The following is a 24,767-nucleotide window of genomic DNA, read 5'->3' on the forward strand; positions in this document are numbered from 1 at the left end:
CCCCTGGACCCAGCAATACCACTCTTGGGAATATACCCAAGAGATGCCTTGTGGCGGCGCAAATGAATGTAGACAGATTATATAGATATATACAGCTTTAATAAGGAAATAGACTTACAGGACCACAGGTTCCCGCGGAGCACTGGAAAAGCGGAGCAAAAGAAAAAAGGCTGCTGGGCTCACGCCCGGCAGATTTATCCGTAAACATTAGCCCGAGGCGAATACGCCCCCAATGGGTGGGGCTATGTCCCTACATCTCCCCCTTTTGTCTAAATAAGATAGAACCAAACCAAATACAACTATATACAATAATAACAAATAATAAATATAACAAACAATATTGAGAACAAAACTTTTGCTAAACATTCTATCTCAAGGAGTCTAAATAACATAGAGAGTAACTACAATTATATAATCTTCAACTCCGTCAAAGACCTGAGAAGGGAATAAATATTACTTAACAATCGAGAGATATCCAAAATGTGCAACAATTGACAGAGACAACTGACTACCTGGGCAATCACCCAAAGTCTCGTTTGCAATGTTGAGTCAACCAACTTTGGCTAAGGCCTAACATAACTGGCATACCATTATTAAAGGCAAGGAACTTTCTTAGGACTATCCTACCCTGTCTTGGCAAGATAAGACAATCCTGTTTTATCCACTTAGGGATATTTTGTATTTTTGTCAGAAGTTGAGGTATGGGCTTTTCTTAACCCAAAGGCCAGTTCTGCCAAGAAGACAAGCTCCCAGTGGAGTGTCTTTGGTGCTCAACGTTCTCTCGGGAGTAGAGTGGTGTTGTCAGGAGTAATTGTGTCTCTTTGGCATAGAAATTTTAGGTTAGATTAAAGGCCATTTTCTACAGCTCTTTGAAGAGGTTGAAGATCATACTATCTATACTAAATATAATCTCTATGTAACTAAAAGACCTGATAAACTTAAAAATAAATGTGACAAACATATAATTCTCAATACCTATCTAACTTTGAAGACTAAAAGAATAAACAACTGTGCAATATATGAAGACAATGATCTTTAATTGTAAACAATGTCATAGTATCAGAGGTAGAAATGTACAATGTAATATGGTAGATGTATCAATACAATATGGACAAAGTTATAAGCATACTCATACAAAAATAGAGGTAGGAACACTCACATTCAATATTCAACATATCAATATACAAAAAACAGTACCAGTACAATTTTCTATAAACAGTAATTCACAAATATCAATCATCCCAAAAAACCAGTTACCCCCTTCTAATCCCAGAAAGATCCATATCTGTGGGTTGACAGATATTTTTTGTAAAATCTCCCATATGGTACAACTGAAAAGGCTGTTAAAGTCTTGAATGGTAATGTTTTTAGACATTTTTTTATTTATAAAAGAAAATTATGTACCTGTAATGAAGTTTTTCTGCCAGTGGTGGCTAAAGAAATGTACCTGAGTCCACGTGGTCTAAGCCAGAGCCGGTCTGAAACAATTAACTCAAAACAAAAATTATTGTACTGCCTGTTAAGGGAAGGTGTTGGTGGCTTTTACTTCAAAACCACAGGTGCTTCCCTTAAATCAGGCAGTGAGGGTTTGGAAGAAGCAGGGAGCTATTAACTACTCTGTGGGGGGTCGCTGCTCTGCGACTGTAGTGGCCTGGAGTGGGGGAAGGGAAAGCGAGCAGGGAGCGCGCTGTAAATCGCCTTCCTGAGCTCAGGCAACTAGCCGGGAAAGGTGGAGCTTGCGCCCCCCCTGTGCCGGGTCGGGGGCAAAATAGCCCCACGTTGGGCGCCAAATGTGGCGGCGCAAATGAATGTAGACAGATTATATAGATATATACAGCTTTAATAAGGAAATAGACTTACAGGACCACAGGTTCCCGCGGAGCACTGGAAAAGCGGAACAAAAAAAAAGCTGCTGGGCTCACGCCCGGCAGATTTATCCATAAACATTAGCCCGAGACAAATACGCCCCCAATGGGTGGGGCTATGTCCCTACAATGCCTTATCATACAACAAAAGTATATGCTCAACTATGTTCATAGCAGCATTGTTTGTAATAGCCAGAACCTGGAAACAACCTAGATGCCCTTCAATGGAAGAATGGATGAAGAAAGTATATAATATATACATATTAGAGTACTACTCAGCAGTAAAAAACAATGACTTCTTGAATTTTGCATACAAATGGATGGAAATAGAAAACACTATCCTGAGTGAGGTAAGTCAGGCCCAAAAAGAGGAACATGGGATGTACTCACTCACATTTGGCTTCTAGCCATAAATAAAGGACATTGAGCCTATAATTCGTGATCCTAGAGAAGCTAAATAAGAAGGTAAACCCAAAGAAAAACATATAAGCATCCTCCTGAATATTAACCTTCATCAGGCGATGAAAGGAGACAGACACAGAGACCCACATTGGAGCACCAGACTGAAATCTCAAGGTCCAAATCAGGAGCAGAAGAAGAGAGAGCATGAGCAAGGAACTCAGGACCACGAGGGGTGCACCCACACACTGAGACAATGGGGATGTTCTATTGGGAACTCACCAAGGCCAGCTGGCCCAGGTCTGAAAAAGCATGGGATAAAACCAGACTCACTGAACATAGCCGACAATGAGGACTACTGAGAACTCAAGAACAATGGCAATGGGTTTTTGATCCTACTGCACATACTGGCTTTGTGGGAGCCTAGGCAGTTTGGATGCTCACCTTACTAGACCTGGATGGAGGTGGGTGGTCCTTGGACTTCCTACAGGGCAGGGAACCCTGATTGCTCTTAGGGCTGATGAGGGAGGGGGACTTGATCGGGGGAGGGGGAGGGAAATGGGAGGCGGTGGCAGGGAGGAGGCAGAAATCTTTAATAAATAAATAAAGAAAAACATATAAAGGTAGACTTATCAGAATTGCACCTGCTTTCTCATTGGAGACAATGAAAGCCAGAAGGGCATGGTCAAGCATTATGTAGACATTAAGAGACCACGGATGCCAGCACAGACTAATATACCCAGCAAAACTTTCAATCACCATAGAAGGACAACACAAGATATTTCATGACAAAACCAGATTTAACCAATAATAGCCACAAACCTGATGGAGGTGGGTCTTGCATTTATCTGTTGCTTTTATTGGTGAATTAATAAAGAAAACTGCTTGGCCCTGATAGGACAGAAAATTAGATAGGCGGAGTAAACAAAACAGAATGCTGGGAGAAAGAAGCCTAATCAGGCAGTCTCCATGATTCTCCCCCTCCAGACAGACACAGGTTAAGATCTTTCCTGGTAAGCCAGCTCGTGGTACTACACAAAGTATTAAAAATGGGTTAGATCAATATGTAAGAGCTAACCAATAAAAGGCTGGAACTAATAGGCCAGGCAGTGTTCAAAAGAATACAGTTTCCATGTAATTATTTCGGGACATAAGCTAGCCATGCGGGCGGCTGGGTGCCAGGGATGCAGCCCTGCCGCTCATATTACAACACAAACCCAGCCCTACACAAAATACTAGAAAGGAAACTCCAACCCAAGGAAGTGGGCTACATCAATTTAAAAAAACAGACAATTGATGGTCTCATAACAGCAAGCCCCAAAGAAAAGAAAAATGTACAAATTAATATTGCCAGAAATGAATACTAAATAAACAGGAGATAGCAATTACTGCTCATTAATATCCCTAAATATAAATGGACTCAACTCACCTATAAAAAGGTTAAGGCTAACAGATTAGGTATGAAAACAGAATCCTTCCTTCTTCTGCATACAAGACACATCTCAACCTCAAAAACAGACATTATCACAGAGTAAAGGGCTGGGAAAAATATTCCAATGAAATGGACCTAAGAAACAAGCTGGTATAGCTATCCTAATAGCTAACAAAATATACTTCAAGCTAAAATCAATCAAAAGAAAAAAAAGGACATTTCATATTAGTCACAGGAAAGATTCATCAAGAGGAAATCTCAATACTGAACATCTATGCCCCAAATACAAGGGCACCCTCATATGTAAAAGAAACACTTCTAAAGGTTAAATCAGACATTAAACCCCACACACTAATAGTGGGAGACTTCAACACTCCCCTCTCACCACTGGACTGGTCAGTTAGACAAAAACTGAGGAGAGAAATAAGAAAACTAGCATGTTATGACTCAAACGACTTAACAGTCATATATAAAATATTCCATCCAAACAGAAAAGAATATACTTTCTTCTCAGCACCTCATGGAACCTCCTCAAAAATTAAAAACATACTCAGTAACAAAACAAACCTCAAAAAATACAAAAAAATGGAATAACCTGATATTATCTCATCAGATCACCATGGTTTAAAACTAGAAGTCAAAAGCAATACTAATTCTAGAAAGCCCACAAACACGTGCAGATTAAACAATGTTCACCTGAATCATCAATGGGTCAAGGGAGAAATAAAGGGAGAAATTAAAGACTTCCTAAAATTCAATGAAAATGACCACACAACATACCCAAATTTATAGGACACAATGAAAGCAGTATTAAGAGGAAAGTTCACAGCACTAATTGCCTATATAAAGAAGCTGGAAATATCTCACACTAGTGAATTAACAGAATATTTGAAAACTTTAGAACAAAAAGAATCAAACTCACCTAAGAGAAATAGAAGGCAGGAAATAATCAAATTGAGAGCTGAAATCAACAAAAGAGAAACAAAGAAAACAATACAAAGAATCAATGAAACAGAGTTGGTTCTTTGAAAAAATCAACAAAAATAGACAAACTTTATCCAAAATAACCAAAAGGCAAACAGAGAGTATCCCAATTAACAAAATCAGAAATGAAATGGGAGACATAACAATAGACATGGAGGAAATACAGAGAATCATCAGGCCATATTTCAAAAACCTGTACTCCACAAAATTGAAAAACTGAAAGGAAATTGACAACTTTCTGGATAAACATCACATACCAAAATTAAATCAAGACCAGATAAGCAATTAAACAGACCTATAACTGCTGAAGAAATAGAAACAGTCATAAAAAGTCTCCCAACCAAGAAATAGCCCAGGACCAGATGGTTTCAGCTCAGAATTCTACAAGACTGTCAAAGAAGAATTAATACTAATACTCCTCAAATTGTTCCACACAATTGGAACAGAAGGAACATTGCCAAACTCTTTTATAAGGCTACAATTACTCTTATACCCAAACTACAGAAAGACATTACTAAATGAGAGAATTACAGACCAATTTCACTCATGAACATTGAGGCAAAAATACTCAATAAAATACTGGCAAACTGAATCCAAGAACACATCAGAACCATCATCCACCATGATCAAGTCGGCTTGATCACGGAGATTCAGGGATGGTTCAACATATGAAAATCTGTCAACATAATCCACCATATAAACAAGCTGAAAACTATATGATCATGCTGTGGAAGCACCTTCTGCTTTTTCAGCCAATAGCCTTTAAGATACCAGCCTACTTGGACATGGTCCCTTTTGCTTTAAAAAGCAGCAGTAGCCCTGCTCTCTTTATTTCTCTCTCTTGCTTCTGGCTCTGCTTCCAGCTACTAAACTTCATTCCTGGTTTCATAGAAGGCTGTTTTCTGGGACAGTGATCTGTAAGTTTTCCCCTTAAATAAATAACCCTTTTATTAATCATAATTCCAAACTTGTGTGGGATTGTTTTGTGACTTATATCTACATGATCATCTCATTAGATGCTAAAAAAGCTTTTGACAAAATACAACATCCCTTCATGATAAATGTCTTGGAGAGGGCAGGGATACAAGGAACATACCTAAACATAATAAGGTGATATACAGCAAGCCAACAGCCAACATCAAACTAAATGGAAAGAAACTTATGGTGATCCCACTGAAATCAGGAACAAGACAAGATTGTCCATCCCCTCCATATCTATTAAATATAGTTCTTGAGGTCTTAGCTAGAGCAATAAGACACCAAAAGGAGATGAAACAGATACAAATTATAAAAGAAGTAAAAATCTCACTGTTTGCTGATGATATGATAGTTTACATAAGTGACACCAAAAATTCTACCAAGGAACTTCTACAGCTCATAAACACTTTCAGTAATGTAGCAGGATATAAGATTAACTCAAAAAATCAGTAGCCCTCCTGTACACAGATAACAAAAGTGCTGGGAAAGAAATCAGAGAAACAACACTCTTCACAATTGCCACAAATAGCATAAAATGTCTTGGAATAACTCTAACCAAACAAGTGGAATACTTGTATGACAAGAACTTTAAGTCTTTGAAGAAGAATTTCAGAAGAGCATCAGCTTCAAAGCATTGTTCTTGTCTTCCTAGGACCTAAGAAAGTGAGGTCAGCTGCAAGGTCCTTGAAACCTGGCAAGAAAATCTGCCTCCATGGTGGGGGGATTTGAAGAGGTCCTTGGAGCCTGGCAAGAGGCCCTGCTCCTGTGCTGAGGGGATCCGGAGAGCTCAACTTTTTGTCTGTGAGGTCCTTGGAACCGTGTAAGAAACCCAGGTCCTGTGCTGAGGGGATCTGGAGAGCCTACCTTTTTGTCTGCAAGGTCCCTTAGAGTTCAGCAAGAAATCCTGCTCCCATGTTGGGGGATCTGGAGAGGAAGAGATGGGCAGGTGCCAATGCAAGAATTCCTCCAACATCCTGAAAAGCAATATGATAACACCAGAATCCAGCAAACAAGCAACAGGAAGACTTGAATATCCTAACAGAGAAGAAGCAGAAGAAGTCTACTTTAATCATAACCTTATGAAAATGATGGAGACCCTTAAACAGGAAGTGAAAAACTCCCTTAATGAAATGGAAGAGAAGACAAACAAAAAGTTAGAAGAAACTAATAAATCCCTCAAAGATACCCAAGAAAACGAAGAAAAAGCAATCAAACAGGTAATGGAAACAGTTCAAGACTTGAAGACCAAAATGGAGATAATAAAGAAAACACAAACCAAGGGATAGCTGGCTATGGAAAATCTGTGTAAATGAACAGGAACGACAGAGACAAGTATAAATATAAGAGATAGAAGAAAGAATTTCACATGCTGAAGATACTATAAAGGAAATAGACACATTGATCAAAGAAAACAGCAAATCCAATAAATTCTTAACACAAAACATCCAGGAAATCTGGTACACAATGAAAAGACCAAACCTAAAAATCATAGGGGTAGAAGAAGGAGAAGAACTCCAGCTCAAAGGCACAGAAAATATATTCAACAAGATTATAGAAGAAAGATTTCCCAACCTAAAATAGGATAAGCCTATGAAGGTACAAGAAGCTTACAGAACACAAAATAGACTGGATCAAAAAAAATCCCCTCACCATATAATATTCAAAACATAAAACATACAGAATAAAGAAACAATATTAAGAGCTACAAAGGAAAATGGTCAAGTAACATATAAAGGTAAACCTATCAGACTTACACCTGACTTCTTGATGGAAACCATGAAAGCCAGAAGATCTTGGATAGATGTTCTGCAGACACTAAGAGACCATGGATGCAAGCCCAGACTACTGTATTCAGCAAAGCTTTCTTCCACCATCAATGGAGAAAACAAGATATTCAATGACAAAAACAGATTTAAACACTACATATCAACAAACCCAGCCTTACAGAAAGTACTAAAAGGAAAACCTCAACCCAAGAAAGCTTACAACACCCACAATAGCACAGACATCTGACAACCCTTCATCAACATAACTCAAAGAAGGGAAACATACAAACATTAGAACAAAAAAATAAATGGAGTTTACAACCACTGATCATTAATAGCACTTAATATCAATGAAGTCAATTGACCTATAAAAAGGCACAGGTAAAGAGAATGGATAAGAAGATGGGGTCCAACATTCTGCTATTTACAAAAAACACACCTCAAACTCAAAGACAGACACTACCTCAGAGTAAAGTGTTGGAAAAAGGTTTTCCAATCAAACGGACCTAAGAAACAAGTGGGTGTGGCTAACCTAATATCTAACAAAATTGAATTCAAACTAAAATCAATCAGAAGAGATTCAGAAGAACACTTTATACTCATAACAGAAACATTTCATCAAGATGAAGTCTCCCTCTTGAATATCTATGCCCCAAATATAAAAGCACCCACATATGTAAAAGAAACATTACTAGAACTCAAATCACACATCAAATACCACACACTAATAGTAAAAGATTTCAACACTCCTCTCTCACCAATGGACAGGTCAACCAGACAGAAACTTAGCAGAGAAGTAAGAGAACTAACAGATGTATTGAATCAAATGGACTTAAGAGACATATATAGAACATTCCACCCAAACAGGAAAAGATATACATTCTTCTCAGCATTTCATGGAACCTTCTCAAAAATGGATCACATATTGGTAACAAAGCAAAATTCCATAGATACAAAGAAATTGTAGTAACCACCTGTGTACTATCGGATCAACATGGAATAAAGTTAGAATTTAACAACAGTTCCACCCCCTACAAATTCATGGAAACTGAACAGTCAACTACTGAATCACCCCTGGGTCAAAAAAGAAATACAGAAAAAAATAAATTCTTCCTTGAATTCAGTAAAAATGAAGACACAACATACCCAAACCTATGGGACACTATGAAAGCAGTGCTAAGAGGAAATTTCATAGCACTAAGTGTCCACATAAAGAAAATGGAAAAAGCTCACATTAGAGACTTAACAGCATACCTGAAAGCTCTAGAAAAAAAAGCAGACTCAGCGAGGAGGAACAGAAGACTGGAAATAATCAACAAAATAAAAACATAGAAAACAATCCAAAGAATTAATGAAACGAAGAGTTGGTTCTTTGAGAAAATCAACAAGATTGACAAACTCTTATCCAAACTAATAAAAGGCAAAGAGAGAAAACTCAAATTAACAATATCATAAATGAAAAGGAAGACATAACAAGAGACACTGAGGAAATTCAGAGAATGATTAGGTCTTACTACAAAAGCCTGCATGCCACAAAATTAGAAATGTAAAAGAAATGGACAGTTTTTAGATAAATACCACATACCAAAATTAAATCAAGACCAGGTGAACAATTTAAATAGACCTATAAGTCACAAGGCAATGGAAGCTGTCATCAAAAACCTCCCAACAAAAAAAAAAGCCCAGGACCAGATGGTAATACCTATACTCCTTAATGTATTCCACATAATAGAAACTGAAGCTTCATTGTCAAACTCTTTTTATGAAGTTACAGTTACCCTGATACCAAAACCACACAAAGACTCAACCAAGAAAGAGAATTACAGAACAATCTCATTCATGAACATCTATGCAAAAATTCTCAATAAAATTCTGGCAAACTGAATCCAAGAACACATCAATAAAATTATCCATTATGATCAAGTAGGCTTCATCCCAAGATGCAGGACTGGTTCAACATAATGAAAATTTATCAATGTAATACATTATATAAATAAACTGAAAGAAAAAACATATGATCATTTCATTAGATGCTGAAAAAGCATTCGACAATATTTAACACCCCCTTTATGGTAAAGGTCTTGGAGAGATTAGGGATACAAGGATCTTACCTAAATATAATAAAAGCAATATACAGGAAGCCAATAGCTAACATCAAATTAAGTGGAGAGAAACTCAAACAATTCCACTAAAATTTGAAATGAGACAAGGCTGTCTATTCTCTCCATATCTCTTCAATATAGGCTTGAAGTTCTAGCAATAGCAATAAGACAACGTAAGGAGATCAAGGGGATTCAAATTGGAAAGAAAGAAGTCAAATTTTGTTATTTGCAGATGATATGATAGTGTACATAAATGACCCCAAAAACTACCAAAGAACTCCTACAGCTGATAAATATGTTCAGTGATGTGGCAGGATACAAGATCAAGTCAAGCCGACTACGCACGTGCAGCTACTGCTCAGTGCAGCCTGCTGGCGCGGCCCGGCAAACATGTCGCACTTACAAATGAAGCTCCTGCGCAAGAAGATCGAGAAGAGGAACATCAAGCTGCGGCAGCGAAACCTGAAGCTGCAAGAAGCATCAAACACGAGCCTATCCCAACCTTCCAATGAAGATGTGCCCAAAGAAGAGGTAAAGGTCAGAAAAGTTAAGAAAGCCGTAAAGCATGCTGCGAGGGTGGGCTCAGCAGAAGTACAAAGTGGAGGCATGCCTGAAGAGACAGAAGAAAACTCGAAAGTTGAAAAGTTACCCCAGAAACCTACCGCTGTAACCAATGGAGAAACGGCAGCACCGCCATCTCCTGATTCAGAATCAAAAAAGAAAAAGAAGAAGAAAAAGAGGAAAATGGCAAATGATGCAGAGCCTGACACCAAAAAAGCAAAAACTGAAGAAAGCACTGTGGCTCTTGAAGCAGAAGATGCTGTGGAGAAGCCAGATGACAAGGAAGTGCCCAGCCTGCCCTTGGGGCTGACAGGAGCTTTTGAGGACACTTCGTTTGCTTCCTTGTCTAACCTCGTCAATGAAAACACTCTAAAGGCTATAGAAGAAATGGGCTTCAAGCGCATGACTGAGATCCAACATAAAAGTATCAGGCCACTTCTGGAAGGCAGGGATCTTCTAGCAGCTGCTAAAACTGGCAGTGGCAAAACTCTGGCTTTCCTCATCCCTGTGATCGAGCTCATTGTGAAGTTAAAGTTTATGCCCAGGAATGGAACAGGAGTCCTGATTCTCTCTCCTACCAGAGAACTGGCCATGCAGACCTTTGGTGTTCTTAAGGAACTGATGACGCACCATGTTCACACGTACGGGCTGATCATGGGTGGCAGTAACAGGTCTGCTGAAGCGCAGAAGCTCACCAACGGCATCAACATTGTCGTGGCCACCCCCGGCCGGCTTCTAGACCACATGCAGAATACTCCAGGGTTCATGTACAAGAACCTCCAGTGTCTCGTTATTGATGAGGCTGATCGTATCTTGGATGTTGGATTTGAAGAAGAATTAAAGCAAATTATTAAACTTTTGCCAGTACGCAGGCAAACCATGCTCTTTTCTGCCACACAAACTCGAAAAGTTGAAGACTTGGCAAGAATTTCTCTGAAAAAAGAGCCATTGTATGTGGGTGTTGATGATGATAAAGAGGTTGCCACAGTGGATGGACTTGAGCAGGGATATGTTGTGTGTCCCTCTGAGAAGAGGTTCCTTCTGCTCTTCACATTCCTTAAGAAGAACCGGAAGAAGAAAGTGATGGTCTTCTTTTCGTCCTGTATGTCTGTGAAGTACCACTATGAGCTACTGAACTACATTGACCTGCCTGTCTTGGCCATCCATGGAAGGCAAAAGCAAAATAAGCGAACAACCACATTCTTCCAATTCTGCAATGCAGATTCAGGGATACTGCTGTGCACAGATGTGGCAGCCAGGGGGCTGGACATCCCTGAAGTCGACTGGATTGTTCAGTATGACCCTCCCAATGACCCCAAGGAATACATTCATCGTGTGGGTAGAACGGCTCGGGGCCTGAACGGAAGAGGGCATGCCCTGCTCATCCTGCGCCCTGAAGAGTTGGGTTTCCTTCGTTACTTAAAGCAATCCAAGGTTCCACTGAATCAGTTCGACTTTTCCTGGTCTAAAGTTTCTGATATTCAGTCTCAGCTGGAAAAGCTGATCGAAAAGAACTATTTTCTTCATAAGTCCGCGCAGGAAGCATACAAGTCCTACATACGAGCCTACGACTCCCACTCTCTCAAGCAGATCTTCGATGTGAACAACTTGAACTTGCCGCAGGTGGCTCTGTCCTTTGGCTTTAAGGTTCCTCCCTTCGTTGATCTGAACGTGAGCAGCCATGATGGCAAGCTTAAAAAGAGAGGAGGTGGCGGTGGATTTGGCTACCAGAAAACAAAGAAAGTGGAGAAGTCCAAGATTTTTAAACACATCAGCAAGAAGACAATGGACCGCAGGCAGTTTTCTCACTGACGGGAATGTCTTTCCACCTGGACTTTGCCCTAATTTCCCCTTTCTCTTTAAGAAAGAACTTTTTAAAATCACCTTTAGGATCTTTTTGTCTTTACTATGAATGATAATTTTTATTTTTAAATACTCCCAAAAATCATGTCATTGTTTTAACGTCTTTTATACTTCTCCTTTGTGGTATAAGGAGGGACACAGTGAAGGACAAAATAGGCTGGATTTTTATTTCTTGAACATTAGCAGTAACCTGGAGCCTCTGAAAATGCCACACGTATGTAAGAGCAAAGATTGTTGGGAATAATTAGTGCACATCTTTAGAGGTGCCACTGCAGCTGAGATGACTCGGTGGGCAATCAAGTGCCGCTGCACAGATCCTGAGTTCAGCATCCACGAAAAATGCTGAGCGTGGCAGCGCATGTCTCGAATGCTTTGGAGCCAGAGACAGGCAGGTCCTGGAGCTTCCTGGCCAGCTGGTCTAGCCAAATACCATTCCATGTTCAGAGAGAGACCCTGTCTCAGCAGCAAAGGTGGAACAAAACTGAGGAAGCTATAGGTAACTTCTGGCCTCTACATGTGCACATAGGAACGTGGACATAAAGTAGTACTGCTTCTGTTGTATATTCCTGACTTTTTGTTTTTTGAGACAGGGCTTCTCCGTAACTTTGGAGCCAGTCTTGGAACTCACTCTTTATGCCAGGCTGGCCTCGAACTCTCAGAAATCTGCCTATCTCTGCCTCCCCGGAGTACTGGAATTAAAGGCGTGTGTTTTAATAAAAAAAAAAAAAAAAAAAAAAAAAAAAAAAAAAAGATCAAGTCAAAAAAATCAGTAGCCCTCCTATACACAAGGGATAAAGAAGCAGAGAGGGAGTCAGAGAAACATCACCTTTCACGATAGCCACAAATAGCATAAAGTATCTTGGAGTAACACTAACCAAGGAAGTGAAAGATCTATTTGACAATAACTTTAAGGCTTTGAAGGAAGAAATTGAAGAATATACCAGAAAAATAGAATGATCTCCCATGTTCTTGGATTGGTAGGATCAACATAGTAAAAATGCAGTACCACCAAAGGCAATCTATAGATTCAATGAAATCCCGATCAAAATCCCAACAAAATTCTTCACAGACCTTGAGAGGACAATAATCAACTTTATTTAGAAAAACAAAAAACCCAGGATAGCCAAAACGATCCTATACAATAAAGGAACTGCGAGAGACATTACCATCCCTGACTTCAAACTCTATTACAGAGCTACCGTAATGAAAACAGCTTGGTATTGGCATAAAATCAGAGATGTTGACCAATGGAATAAAATTGAATATTAAGCCACAAACCTATGAACACCTGATTTTTGACAAAAGAGCTAAAATTATACAGTGGAAGAAAGGAAGCATCTTTAACAAATGGTGCTGGCATAAGTGGATGTCAACCTGTAGAAGAATGAAAATAGATCCATATCTATCCCCATGTACAAAACTCAAGTCCAAATGGATTAAAGACCTCAATATAACTCTGACCACAATGAACCTGATAGAAGAGAAAGTGAGAAGTAGCCTGAAATACATGGGCACAGGAGACCACTTCCTAAATATAACCCCAGTAGCACAGACAATCATGGCAACAATGAATAATGGGACCTCCTGAAACTGATAAACTTCTGTAAAGCAAAGGACACAATCATTAAGACAAAAATGCATCTGAATGGGAGATCTTCACCAACCCCACATCAGACAATGTTCTGATCTCCAAAATATATAAAGAACTCAAGAAAGTAGACATTAAATTTCTAAATAACCCAATTAAAAAAATTGGGTACTGAATTGAACAGAGAATTCTCAACAAAAGAATTTCAAATGGCCAAAAGATATTTAAGGACATGTTCAACTTCCTTCGCTCTCAGAGAAATGCAAATAAAAACAACTTTGAGATACCCTCTCACTCCTGTCAGAATGGCTAAGATAAAAAACACTAATGGTAGCTTATGCTGGAAAGGATGTGGAGCAGCAAGGGAAACCTCATCCATTGCTAGTGGTAATGCAAATGTGTACAACCACTTTGGAAATCAGTGTGACAGTGTCTCAGAAAATTGGGAGTCAACCTACCTCAGGATCCAGCAATACCACTGTTGGGAATATACCCAAGAAATACCCAATCATACTACAAAAGCATTTGTTAAACCATGTTCATAGCAACATTATTTGTAATAGCCAGAATATGGAAACAACTTAGATGCCCTTCAGTGGAAGAATGGATGAAGAAAGTGTGGAATATATACATATTAGAGTACTATTCAGCAGTAAAAAACAATGACATCTTGGATTTTGCATGCAAATGGATGGAAATAAAAAGCACTATCCTGAGTGAGATAACCCAGACCCAAAAATATGAATATGGTATGTACTCACTCATTAGTGAATTATAGCCATAAACAAAGGACACTGAGTTCGCCATCCTAGAGAAGCTAAGTAATGAGGTTAACCCAAAGAAAAACATAAATACATCCTCCTGGAAATTGGAAGCAGACAAAATCTCCAGGTTGGGAACATGGGGGTGGGAGCAGAGTGCGGGAAAGGGGAAAGGGGAAGAGAGAAGGGAGAAGGGGAGGTTTGGGGAGAGCTTGGAGGAGTGGGATGGCTGAGATGGAGGAAGGACTGATACGGGAGCAGGGGAAAAGATATCTTAATTAAGGGAGCCATTTTGGAGTTGGCAAGAGGCTTGGCTCTAGAGGGGTTCCCAGGTGTCCATGGGGATGTGCCCAGCTAGGACCCTGCAGTGGAGGAAAGGATGCCTGAAATGGCCTTGTCTTGTAGTCAGACTGATGACTATCTTTTTTTTTTCCGAGACAGGGTTTCTCCATAGCTTTTGGTTCCTGTCCTGGCACTAGCTGTTGTAGACCAGGCTGACCTCGAATTCACAGAGATCCGCTTGCCTCTGCCTCCCGAGTCCTGGGATTAAAGGTGTGCGCCACCACCGCCTGACTTGATGACTATCTTGAATATTATCATAGAACCTTCATGCAGCGACAGATGGAGATAGAGACAGAGACCCACATTGGAGCACTAGACTGAGGTCCCAAGGTCCAGTTGAAGAGCGGAAAGAGGGAAAATATAAGCAAGGAAGTAAGGACTGTGAGGGGTTGGTCCACCCACTAAGACAGTGTTCCTGATCTAATGGGAGCTCACCAAAGCCAGCTGGACTGGGATTGAACAAGCATGGGATCAAACTGGACCCTCTGAATGTGGCTGACAATTGGGGCAGTTTGAGAAGCCAATGATAATGGCACTGGGATTTGTCTCTACTGCATGTACTGGCTTTTTGAGATCTTAGTCTATTTGGATGCTTACCTTCCTAAGCCTGGAGGGAGAAGGGAGGGCCTTGAACTTCCCATAGGCAGGGTACCATACCCTCTCTTAGGACTGGAGGGGGAGGAGATGAGTGGAGGAGCAGGAGGGAAATGGGAGGAGGGGAGGAAGTGGAAATTTTGAATGGTATTATTTATAAAGAAATAAAAAAATAAAGAAAAAAAAAGAAAGAATTTCAAGAAGACACCAGAAAGTTGAAAGATCTCCCATGCTCTTGGGTAGGCAGGATTAACATAGTAAAATGGCAATCTTACCAAAATCAATCTACAAATTCATTGCAGTGTCCAACAAAATCCCAAAAAAAATTCTTTACAGACCTCAAAAGAGTGGTACTCAACTTCATACGGAAAAGCAAAAAACCAAGGATAGCCAAAACAATCCTGTATAATAAAAGAACTTCTGGAGGCATCACAATCCCTGACTTTGAACTCTACTACAGAGCTACAGTACAGAAAACAGCCTGGTATTAGCCTAAGAACAGACAGGAGGACCAATGGAACTGAATTGAAGACATGGATATTAATACACCCACCTTCAAACACCTGATTTTTGATGAAAAAGGAAAAAAAATAAAATGGAAAAAGAAAGTATATTTAACAAATGGTGCTGGCATAACTGGATATCAACATGTAGAATGCAAATAGATTCATATCCATCACCATGCACAAAACTCAAGTCAAATGGATCAAAGATCTCAACATAAAGCCAGACACACTGAGCCTTATAGAATAGAAGTGGGAAGTACACTTGAATGCACTGGCACAAGGAACCACTTCCTAAATATAACTTAAGCAGCACTGACACTAAGAGAAACAATTAATAAATGGGACCTCCTGAAACTGAAAAACTTCTGTAAAGCAAAGGACACAGTCAACAAGACAAAATGACAGCCTACAGAATGGGAAAAGATCTTCACTAACCCCACATCAGAGAGAGATCTGATCTTCAAAATATACAAAGCACTAAAGAAATTGGTCACCAAAAGAAAACATAACTGAATAAAAATTGGAGTACAGACCTAAACAGAGAACTCTCAACAGAGGAACCTAAAATGGCTGAAAGACACTTAAGGAAATGTTCAACATTCTTAGTCATCAGAGAAATGCAAATCAAAATAACTTTGAGAATCTATCTTACACCTGTAAGAATGGCCAAGATCAAAAACACTGATGACAACTCATGCTGGAGAGGATGTGGGGAAAAGGGAAAACTCCTGCATTGCTGGTGGGAATGCAAGCTGGTACAGTTCCTTTGGATGTCAATGTGGCAAATTCTCAGAAAATTAGGAAACAACCTTTCTCAAGTCCCAGTAATACCACTTTGGGGTATATATCCTATATCCAAAGGATGCTCAATCATGCAACAAGGACATGTGCTCAACTATGTTCATAGCAGCTTTGTTTTTCATAGCCAGAACTTGGAAACAACCTAAATGCCCCTCGAACAAAGAATGGAGAAGGAAAATGTGGTACATTTACACAATGGAGTACTACACAACAGAAAAAAAATGACATCTTAAATTTTGCAGGCAAATGGATGGAGATAGAAAACGTCATTTTGAGTGAGGTAACCCAGATACAGAAAGACACACTCATAAGTGGATTTTAAAAATAAAGCAAAGAAAACCAGCCTACAAATCACAATCCCAGAGAACTTAGACAATGAGGACACTAAAAAAGACATACATAGATCTAATAGACATGGGCAGTAGGATAAGACAAGATCTCCTGAGGAAATTGGGAGCATGGGAACAATGGGGGAGGGCTGAACAGGAGGGAAGAAGCAGGGAGGGTAGCAGAGAAAAATGTAGAGCTTAATAAAAATAAAAAACCCAAAGGTTCCCAGAGAAATGACAACAAGGCCAGGACACTCCAAGTGTGTTGGTCTCCACTGAAGAAGATGCCTGGGTGAAAATCAGCCCACCACAGTGCTCCATCAAGTTCAAACTGATGATCCCAAAGGCTCAGGCTACAAATAACCAACTAGCAGCCTTGAAATGTGGGACAGAGTGTGTCTTCTCCTTTAAGTACCTAGACCAACCCCATGCAAACCTGCCTGGAGATCCACAGAAATATAGCATATTTTGGTTTTAAAACAAAGAAGGTCTGCCACTAGGTTAGCGTGAAAGTGTCTGTGGTTAACAAAGTCACCTGAGGATTCTTAATGTAGAAATAACTTCTACGTATCAATGTCAAACAGAAACGCAAGCAGGTTTTCCCATGCAGTGATAATAAACAGTAGCTGTCAGCCTTCACCCCCACCCCCACAGTGGTTTCTGAACAGGAAACAAGTTCACATCCGCACTGGACACTCAGAACAAATGGCCGCAGAAAGTGCACGGGGGAAAAAAATCCCATCCCACACAGAGAACCTGTGGAATAATGACTGTTATCACCAGCTTGAAAATCTGCTTCTTCTGAGACCCTCATAAATGTCTGCGTGCTCTTAGAGTAAAATGAAAAGGATCCCCGCAAAGGGCAGGCCTAGACCCTGGCACATGATGCAGAGGCAGAGGGTCAGAGTTTGAGCTTAGCCTGCTGACTCAGCGGAAACAGTCTAAGGCAGGCAGGCAGGCAAAAAGGACTGAAAAAGACCACACTAAAGAGTAGCCCTGTGGTGCTTGCTTGACTGGCTTCTACATCAGTCACACATTGCTAAGTCTAATTAAGGCTGTGAAAAAAATTCAAGTGCCATTTCTAGTTTTCAAGGACAACATTTGTTGCAAAGCACAACATTTGGTTAAAATAAAAAAAAAACTTTGATGTACAAGGGAATACACAGAAATACCTTTAAAAAGCCCTCTTTTAGAAGAAATTCTTCTTGCCGAGGTCCGTTTCTTCCCAGATCATCAGGAACCATAAACATGTCCCCCAGAAAGTGTACTGAAGCAGTCTACATACAGCACAGAAAGGCACAGTGCTGACCACCAGGCCCCTTCACTGCTAGGAAAATGGAGGAGGGATGCTGAAGATGATTCCCTCACAGGAACAGTCTAAGACCCGCTTCCTCTGACTAGGACCCATGTCCTAATAGCCCAATTGCTGTGATGTCACCAATGGGTCATCCATGGAGAAGGTCAGCACAAACACACTTCAATCACCTCTCAGTGGTGCCACCAGACAGAGAGTAAGCACAGGAGCCCTTAGGAGGCTACTCTACATCCATACCATGATACCATGATACCATGATAATGCTGTGTTTATTTATTTCATAGAGTGACCCCAGAACACTGTTCTATTTCACTCTGTTGATAGTCATGGGCTCCGGTAAAGCACACTGTATCCATTCTTTATGCAAGAGCTTTGAACTGAGTGAGCAGCTGGTATGTGTGTGCTATCTGCATATATACAACTCTGACTATGCACCACCTGCTTAGACAATAATGATGACACTGTCAGTGTTTTTTAGCTGGTTTTTTAATTGAATTTATGTGTGGCTGTTTTGCCTGTGTATTTATTTGCCTGTGCACCGTGTGTGCTTGATGCCTAGGGAAGTCAGAAGAGGGTATCAGGTCCTCAGGAACTAGAATTTCTAAGAGTTGTGAACCATTATGTAGGCTCTAGAGTTTAACCCAGGTTCTCTGGAAGAGCAGCCAGTGCATTTAGCTGCTGAGCGATCTGTCCAGCACATATATTGTTTCTTCCAAGTTTGGTATAGAACAATGTGTGCCATAGCAATTACATGGATATGTATCATGGGCAGAACTCATCAGTGATTCTGTAACATCAGCAATGAACACTAGTGGTTTGTATGCTCACCCACTTGAATTAGCTTCTCCACTTTACTCACTAGGTGAAAATGCTTTACAGAGGGAGAGATGCACACCTGTGATCCCACCTGGGACACAGGAGCAGGAGAATCTCGAGTTCTTTGAGTTCCTTTATATTCATATCTTCAAAAAAGCTCTCAGTACTGCAGCCTCCAATTCAGGACTCCTTCCCTCCTTCCCTCTCTCCCCGCTTTCTGTTTTGTTTTCCAAGACAGGGTTTCTTTGTGTAGACCTGGCTGTCCTGAAACTCACTTCATAGACAGGCTGGCCTCGAACCCATAGAGATACACCTGCCTCTGCCTCGGGAGTGCTGGGATTAAAGGCATGTGCTATCCTGACCAGTTTCCCTTTCTCTATTAAGCACACTGCAGTATATCACTGGTTTCCACCATCCCCACAGAACCAGTGTCTTACTAAGATCACTATTATTACTACTCAGTATTTCACAGACACCTAGGATAGGACCAAACATCATAACTCACTCTCTCTCTCTCTCTCTCTCTCTCTCTCTCTCTCTCTCTCTCTCTCTCCTTTTCCTCTTTCTTTCATTTTTTTTCAAACATCATTGCATGTAATCCAGGCTGACCTGGAGCTGATTATAACATGGAAACTGATCTTGAACTCCTGAGTCTCCAGTCTCCACATCCTGTGACTGGCTCCATTCCTTGATTTTTGCAAAGCTCTTCTGAACTTCCAGGACATTGGCTCTACAGGGTTTATCCCCTTCTGCTGTCCCTGTTCAGACTCCTTTGCTCTTCTTTCTTTGAGATCTGTAACACCTAAGCCTCAGGCCATCCAGGGCTTGCTCTTTGGATGGGTCTTATCTGCATGCTCTCTCCACTGGAAATCACAATCTTATGACTTTAAAAAGCAACTGGCCTTAAATGCTACTTGTCCATAGATTCTATATCCAATAGAGACCAACCCTCGACTTCCAGGCATGTGTATGAGAGTTCCTGATCTACAACCTCGACTTTGATGTTTAATAGACAATTCAGAATGTAAGCCTTCCACTCCAGAGGGAAGCTCTGGATCTCATCCTCAGCAGTTTCTTTTCTCATTTAACCTTCTCCAAACCATGAGTCAGTGCTGATGCAGCCCTGTGCCTCCTCCTTCTTTCCCTCCTCTCTCTACTTTAAAAAAGGAACCAACACCCCAAATACTCGTTTATTCTTTGTGTGTGTGTGTGTGTGGTGTGGTGTGTGCCCATGTGCCAACATGTGCATGTGAAAGTCAAAGGGACAACTTTCTCATTCCTTCCACCTATATTTGGGTCCCACAGCTCAAACTCAGGTTTCCAGGCTTGGAAAACAAGCACTTCACCCTCTGACCTTTCTCCTCAGGCTGACTTTGTACTCTTCTAAATACTTGATAGCAGCAATTCATTAAAACTCATGATGACTCTATCACTGTCACATTATTATTTCATGGACTATCAAGCTGAGGTATGAAGAAGTGAAAAAACATAGTGAACGGCCCATAAATGATTCCTCATCAGTGCATGAATGAATGATTGTGTGATCTCACTTATGCAATGATTACAACCTAGGGATTCCATAGTTGGGATGTCCCCCAGGTAAGCTACAGCCATGTGTACTCAAAGTAGCTGGGATACAGAGGCAAGCTTCCATTCAAGGTGGCCCAAGACACATGAGCATCTGGGGACATTGTTCCTTCTCATATCTTTCCCATTTATGGGTGTCTAGAAAAACTTCAGGGTTCCCAGGAAGTTAATTGTTATTATTGTTTATTTGCTGTACTGAGATAAAACCCAGGGTCTTGGACATGCCAGGCAAGGGCTTTACCACTGAGCTCCATCTAGCCCTGCCCAGGAGGTTACTACTTCTGTAGTAGGGCTGTGCCTGCCCCATTTTGTCAGAAGAATATTTTCCTTTATTTTTACTGATGGTGTGTCATCTCCTCCTGAGTACTGGAGACAGATTAACCAATTGTCTCTTTACCCTGAACAGTAGAGGCTTTAAGTTATGATGTCTTATAGTTGAGGAAACTTTCCAGTGGCCTACTGTATGGGATTGACTGTCTCCTGAATTGGTCAATAGGAAAAGAAGCTATTTGTGGAGACCCAAAGCCACAGAAATGGAGGAGGTCACCTGTACAGACCCAGCTGGCCAACACACCTGCTGTAGAATAATCTTTTTGTACACTGTGAAGATGTGTCACTCAGATTGGTTTAATAAAAAGCTGAATGGCCAATAGCTAGGCAGGATTTCCAGGCACAGAGGATGCTGGGAAGAAGAAAGATACAGTAGCCAGGAGACAACACCAGGGACATATTACAAAGTAGTATAGGCATTACAAAGTAAAGGTAACCAAGTCGCATAAAAGAAGTAGATTAAAAGAAATGGGTTATTTAAGTTATAAGGGCTAGTTAGAAACAAACCTAAGCTATCAGCAAAGCTTTCATAATTAATAATAAGGCCCTGTATCAGGATCTGGGAGCTGGGTAGTTGGATAGAGTAAGACTCACAACACACACCTGCTGAGCTAGGATGCTGCTAGCCCCCATGTGCATATCCCAGATCTTATCTGTCTGTAGCTGTGTTCTGAGCAAATGGAATTCTCAGAGTGAATGGATAGCCAGTATTGCTCCTTCTTGAAGCTCTTGAATTCTTTGTCTCCTGAAGCTTGGGGAAGGGATTGTTTTGCAAGGTCTGAGGACAGAGAGGTAGTGGGACTCCTAACTACCAGACACATATCCCGTAGGCAGCACTTCCACTGGTGAGGCCAGGCTTCCCCTCTAGCTCCTTCTGTCCCTCTACAGTCTGCCCACTGCAGTCAGTGTGGTATCAGCTGTCACCAGACTGCTCAGTGGACAGCTGTAACTTTATAACTGTCGCACATTCCAGTCTGGAAGGTAACCAGCCACTAAAAGCTGCTGTCCTTCAAGTGACCAGGGCTCCGGACATCTTCACAGAATTAAAGCCTTTTACATGCAATGCTAGCAAAGTGTGTGATTCTGTCAACTGGAAAGGCAGTGGCCCCTCCTTCCTGCTCTCCATTTGTATGTATGTCCTCTTTCCAAGCACCATCAAAGTTGTCAACTTGGTGGCAGAGTGCTTGCCCAGCATGATATCAGCACTGCTGACAGTTTTTCCTTGACAGTTTCACCAGTGACGGGAATGGACCAGAGGGCCTAAGTGCCAGTTACCTCGATAACCCACTGCACTGGAGTTGCTTAAATGAAATAATATCCTTTTCAGAATTGAAAATAAATGGCCACATGAAATTCACATGTGAACTTTCCCAATAGCTAAGAAGTAGAAACAACTCAAATGCCAATCAATGAATGAATATGGATAAATTAATTGAGGCATATCCATTCATCTACTGGAATGTTACTTAGCCATATAAAGAAGTGAATTTCTAGTACATGCCACCTTGAAATCATTGTGCTGTGTGGAAAATGAAGGCTATGCACAAAGGGACAGTATTGTATCCTCTATTTATGCAAAATGCTGTCAACAGGAAAAGCTAAATAGACAAAAAGTCAAGGGATTGGGAACTGGCTACTTAAGTGTGTGGCTTGCTTTTGGGCTGATGAGAATGCTGAGCTAGACAGTGGTTGCTTGAGAAAGTGCTAGATGTCAGCAACGACATATTTTCTGTGATACACATTTCCACAAAAAGTTTTTCTAAAAATCAAAAGGGGAAAAATTCAGGAATATGTGGGCATTATCCCAAATCAAAATTTACCCCTCCTTCCCAAAGAGAAAATTAACCAACTAAAATGGTAACTGTCCAAGTGCATACATTTGTCGGAACTCTTTCACTAAACTCTGCCTCAGTTAAAAGTTCACCAATCAGTGCTTGAGCTGGCATCACAGACCCTAAAGCCTGAGCAGTGCAATCAGCATGGCCCTGGGCAGAGGTGACAGGAGAAGTTCCACATTCTGAAAGGGAAAGCTCCGAATCTGTGGGAATGTGATCTTTTTTCCAGCAGGGCTGATTGGTGGGCCAGGTCCTCTGTCTGCTGTGCTCTGTCAGCTCTGAGGAGCACACCACAGTCCCTTACACCTCCACAGAGTTCAGAGGGATTCAGGTGTGGAGTTAGAATGGGGACAGATGTTCTGTGTCAGAGGTCATCATGTGTTCCCACCATGCTGTGTCCACGTGTCCATGTTGTCAAGGATTTCCTTCCCAGCCCCAGGAAGCTTGAACAAAATCCACCTAGCAGATTTTAAGATGGATGGAGTGACAGAGGCAGGAGGATTGGCAGTTTGAGGTCAGCCTGGGCTCTGAAATGAGACCCCATTCTACCCCTTCTTTCCACCCAAGCCCTTCATGATCTGCTGTTATGCAGCCAATAATGACAAATACCCATGGTCATTAAACATGTTTAAAAGCACAGCCTGGAAGAGATAGGAAGAGGATCACTGACTGGACACGTGACAGCATGTCCAGGCTACCACCGTCACTGCAAAGTGTTTGAATCACCATGTGTTTGGCAAGTGAAAAGAAGGCCTTGCTTCTTTTTAAATTAGAAGTTGGTTGCTCCAGGAATGTGGCAGTCAGGGGCAGGAATAGAAGCTTCCATTAAGACTATTCACAAACTGACACAAACATTGAACAACCTTGACTATACTGATTGACTAGTTGATTTAGCAAGAGCATAGATTGACAGGTAGTCTTAGAAATTTACTTTATATTCCTAATCTGAATCAGCTAGATTCCTTCAGTACCCCCCCATCTAATTGAAAGGAACAGCCTCCCAGTTCCCCAGGACCTTTGTCTAGTTTAGTTCCTCTGACTTCCTTTCTGAGCCTTTCATACCATATAGCAAAGGGGCTGTATGAATAAAATGGTCCAAGGCAAGTGGTGAAGCGGGAGTGTGATTTGAAACTCCAGGGACAAAATGTAAATAAAAAGGTAATTTAAAAATATTCTAAACCCTACAGTGAATATATAAATAATAAGATGCGATTGGTTACGTTTCAACCTTTAGAATCTATAATTAGGTCTAGAACTCAGTTGTAGAGCACTTGCCCACCAGGCACGAGGCCCTGGTTTGATCCCCAGCACCACATTAAACCAGGCATGGTGGTTTGTGTTTATAATCCTAGTAGGAGTAGAGGCAGAAGGATCAGAATTTCAAGGCTGTCCTCAGCTACAAGTGAACTTGAGGCTAGTTTTGGATTCACATGACTTTGCTTCGAAAAAAGGGGAGGGGAGAGAAAGAAATAATCAAACCTTCCCCCCCACACACTAAGCAAATACATTTTATTTAAAAAAAATTAAAAATTTTAATGTGCCCAGGGGTTGAGGAGATGGTTCATTGGGTAAATCAAATTTAGCACACAAGCATGAAGAGCTGAGTTTGGAATCCAAGAATGGCAGCACACATGTGTAACCCCATCACTCCTACAGGAAAAAATGGGAGGTGAAGATATAGAACCCCTAAAACTCACTGGTCAGCTAACCTGGCTCACTCAGGGGAAAACAAGAGAGAGACCTAGTCTCCAGCCAGTGGAAGGAAAGGGTCAGCCATCAAGGTAGCCTTCTGACTGTCACACATGTTCTCTGGAAAACACGTCCCTCCTCCCCCTCTCCTCCCCCTACACACACACACACACACACACAGGCATACACATACTCAAATGTACACATGTACAGACACATACATATACATATATACACACGACCACACAGATTTTTAAAACCAATCCAATTTTCCAAATCACCCTTGACTAAGAACCGCCAGACTCATTTAATACCATGTACAGT

General features: G+C 40.9%; 1 protein-coding gene across 1 annotated transcript; it reads left to right on the plus strand.

Moving 5' to 3' along the window:
* Nucleotides 1–9,866: 9,866 nt before the first annotated feature.
* Nucleotides 9,867–12,044, plus strand: LOC130862079 (ATP-dependent RNA helicase DDX18-like). The gene has a single exon (XM_057751464.1). The coding sequence runs from the start codon at nucleotides 9,917–9,919 to the stop codon at nucleotides 11,897–11,899; it is 1,983 nt and encodes a 660-aa protein (XP_057607447.1). The 5' UTR covers nucleotides 9,867–9,916; the 3' UTR covers nucleotides 11,900–12,044.
* The last annotated feature ends 12,723 nt before the right edge of the window (nucleotides 12,045–24,767 follow it).

This window comes from Chionomys nivalis, chromosome 19, assembly GCF_950005125.1.
Source record: "Chionomys nivalis chromosome 19, mChiNiv1.1, whole genome shotgun sequence".
NCBI classification, from domain to species: domain Eukaryota; kingdom Metazoa; phylum Chordata; class Mammalia; order Rodentia; family Cricetidae; genus Chionomys; species Chionomys nivalis.

Coding starts and splice junctions, on each gene's coding strand:
- LOC130862079 (XM_057751464.1), top strand. CDS start 9,917: ATGTCGCACTTACAAATGAAGCTCCTGCGCAAGAAGATCGAGAAGAGG.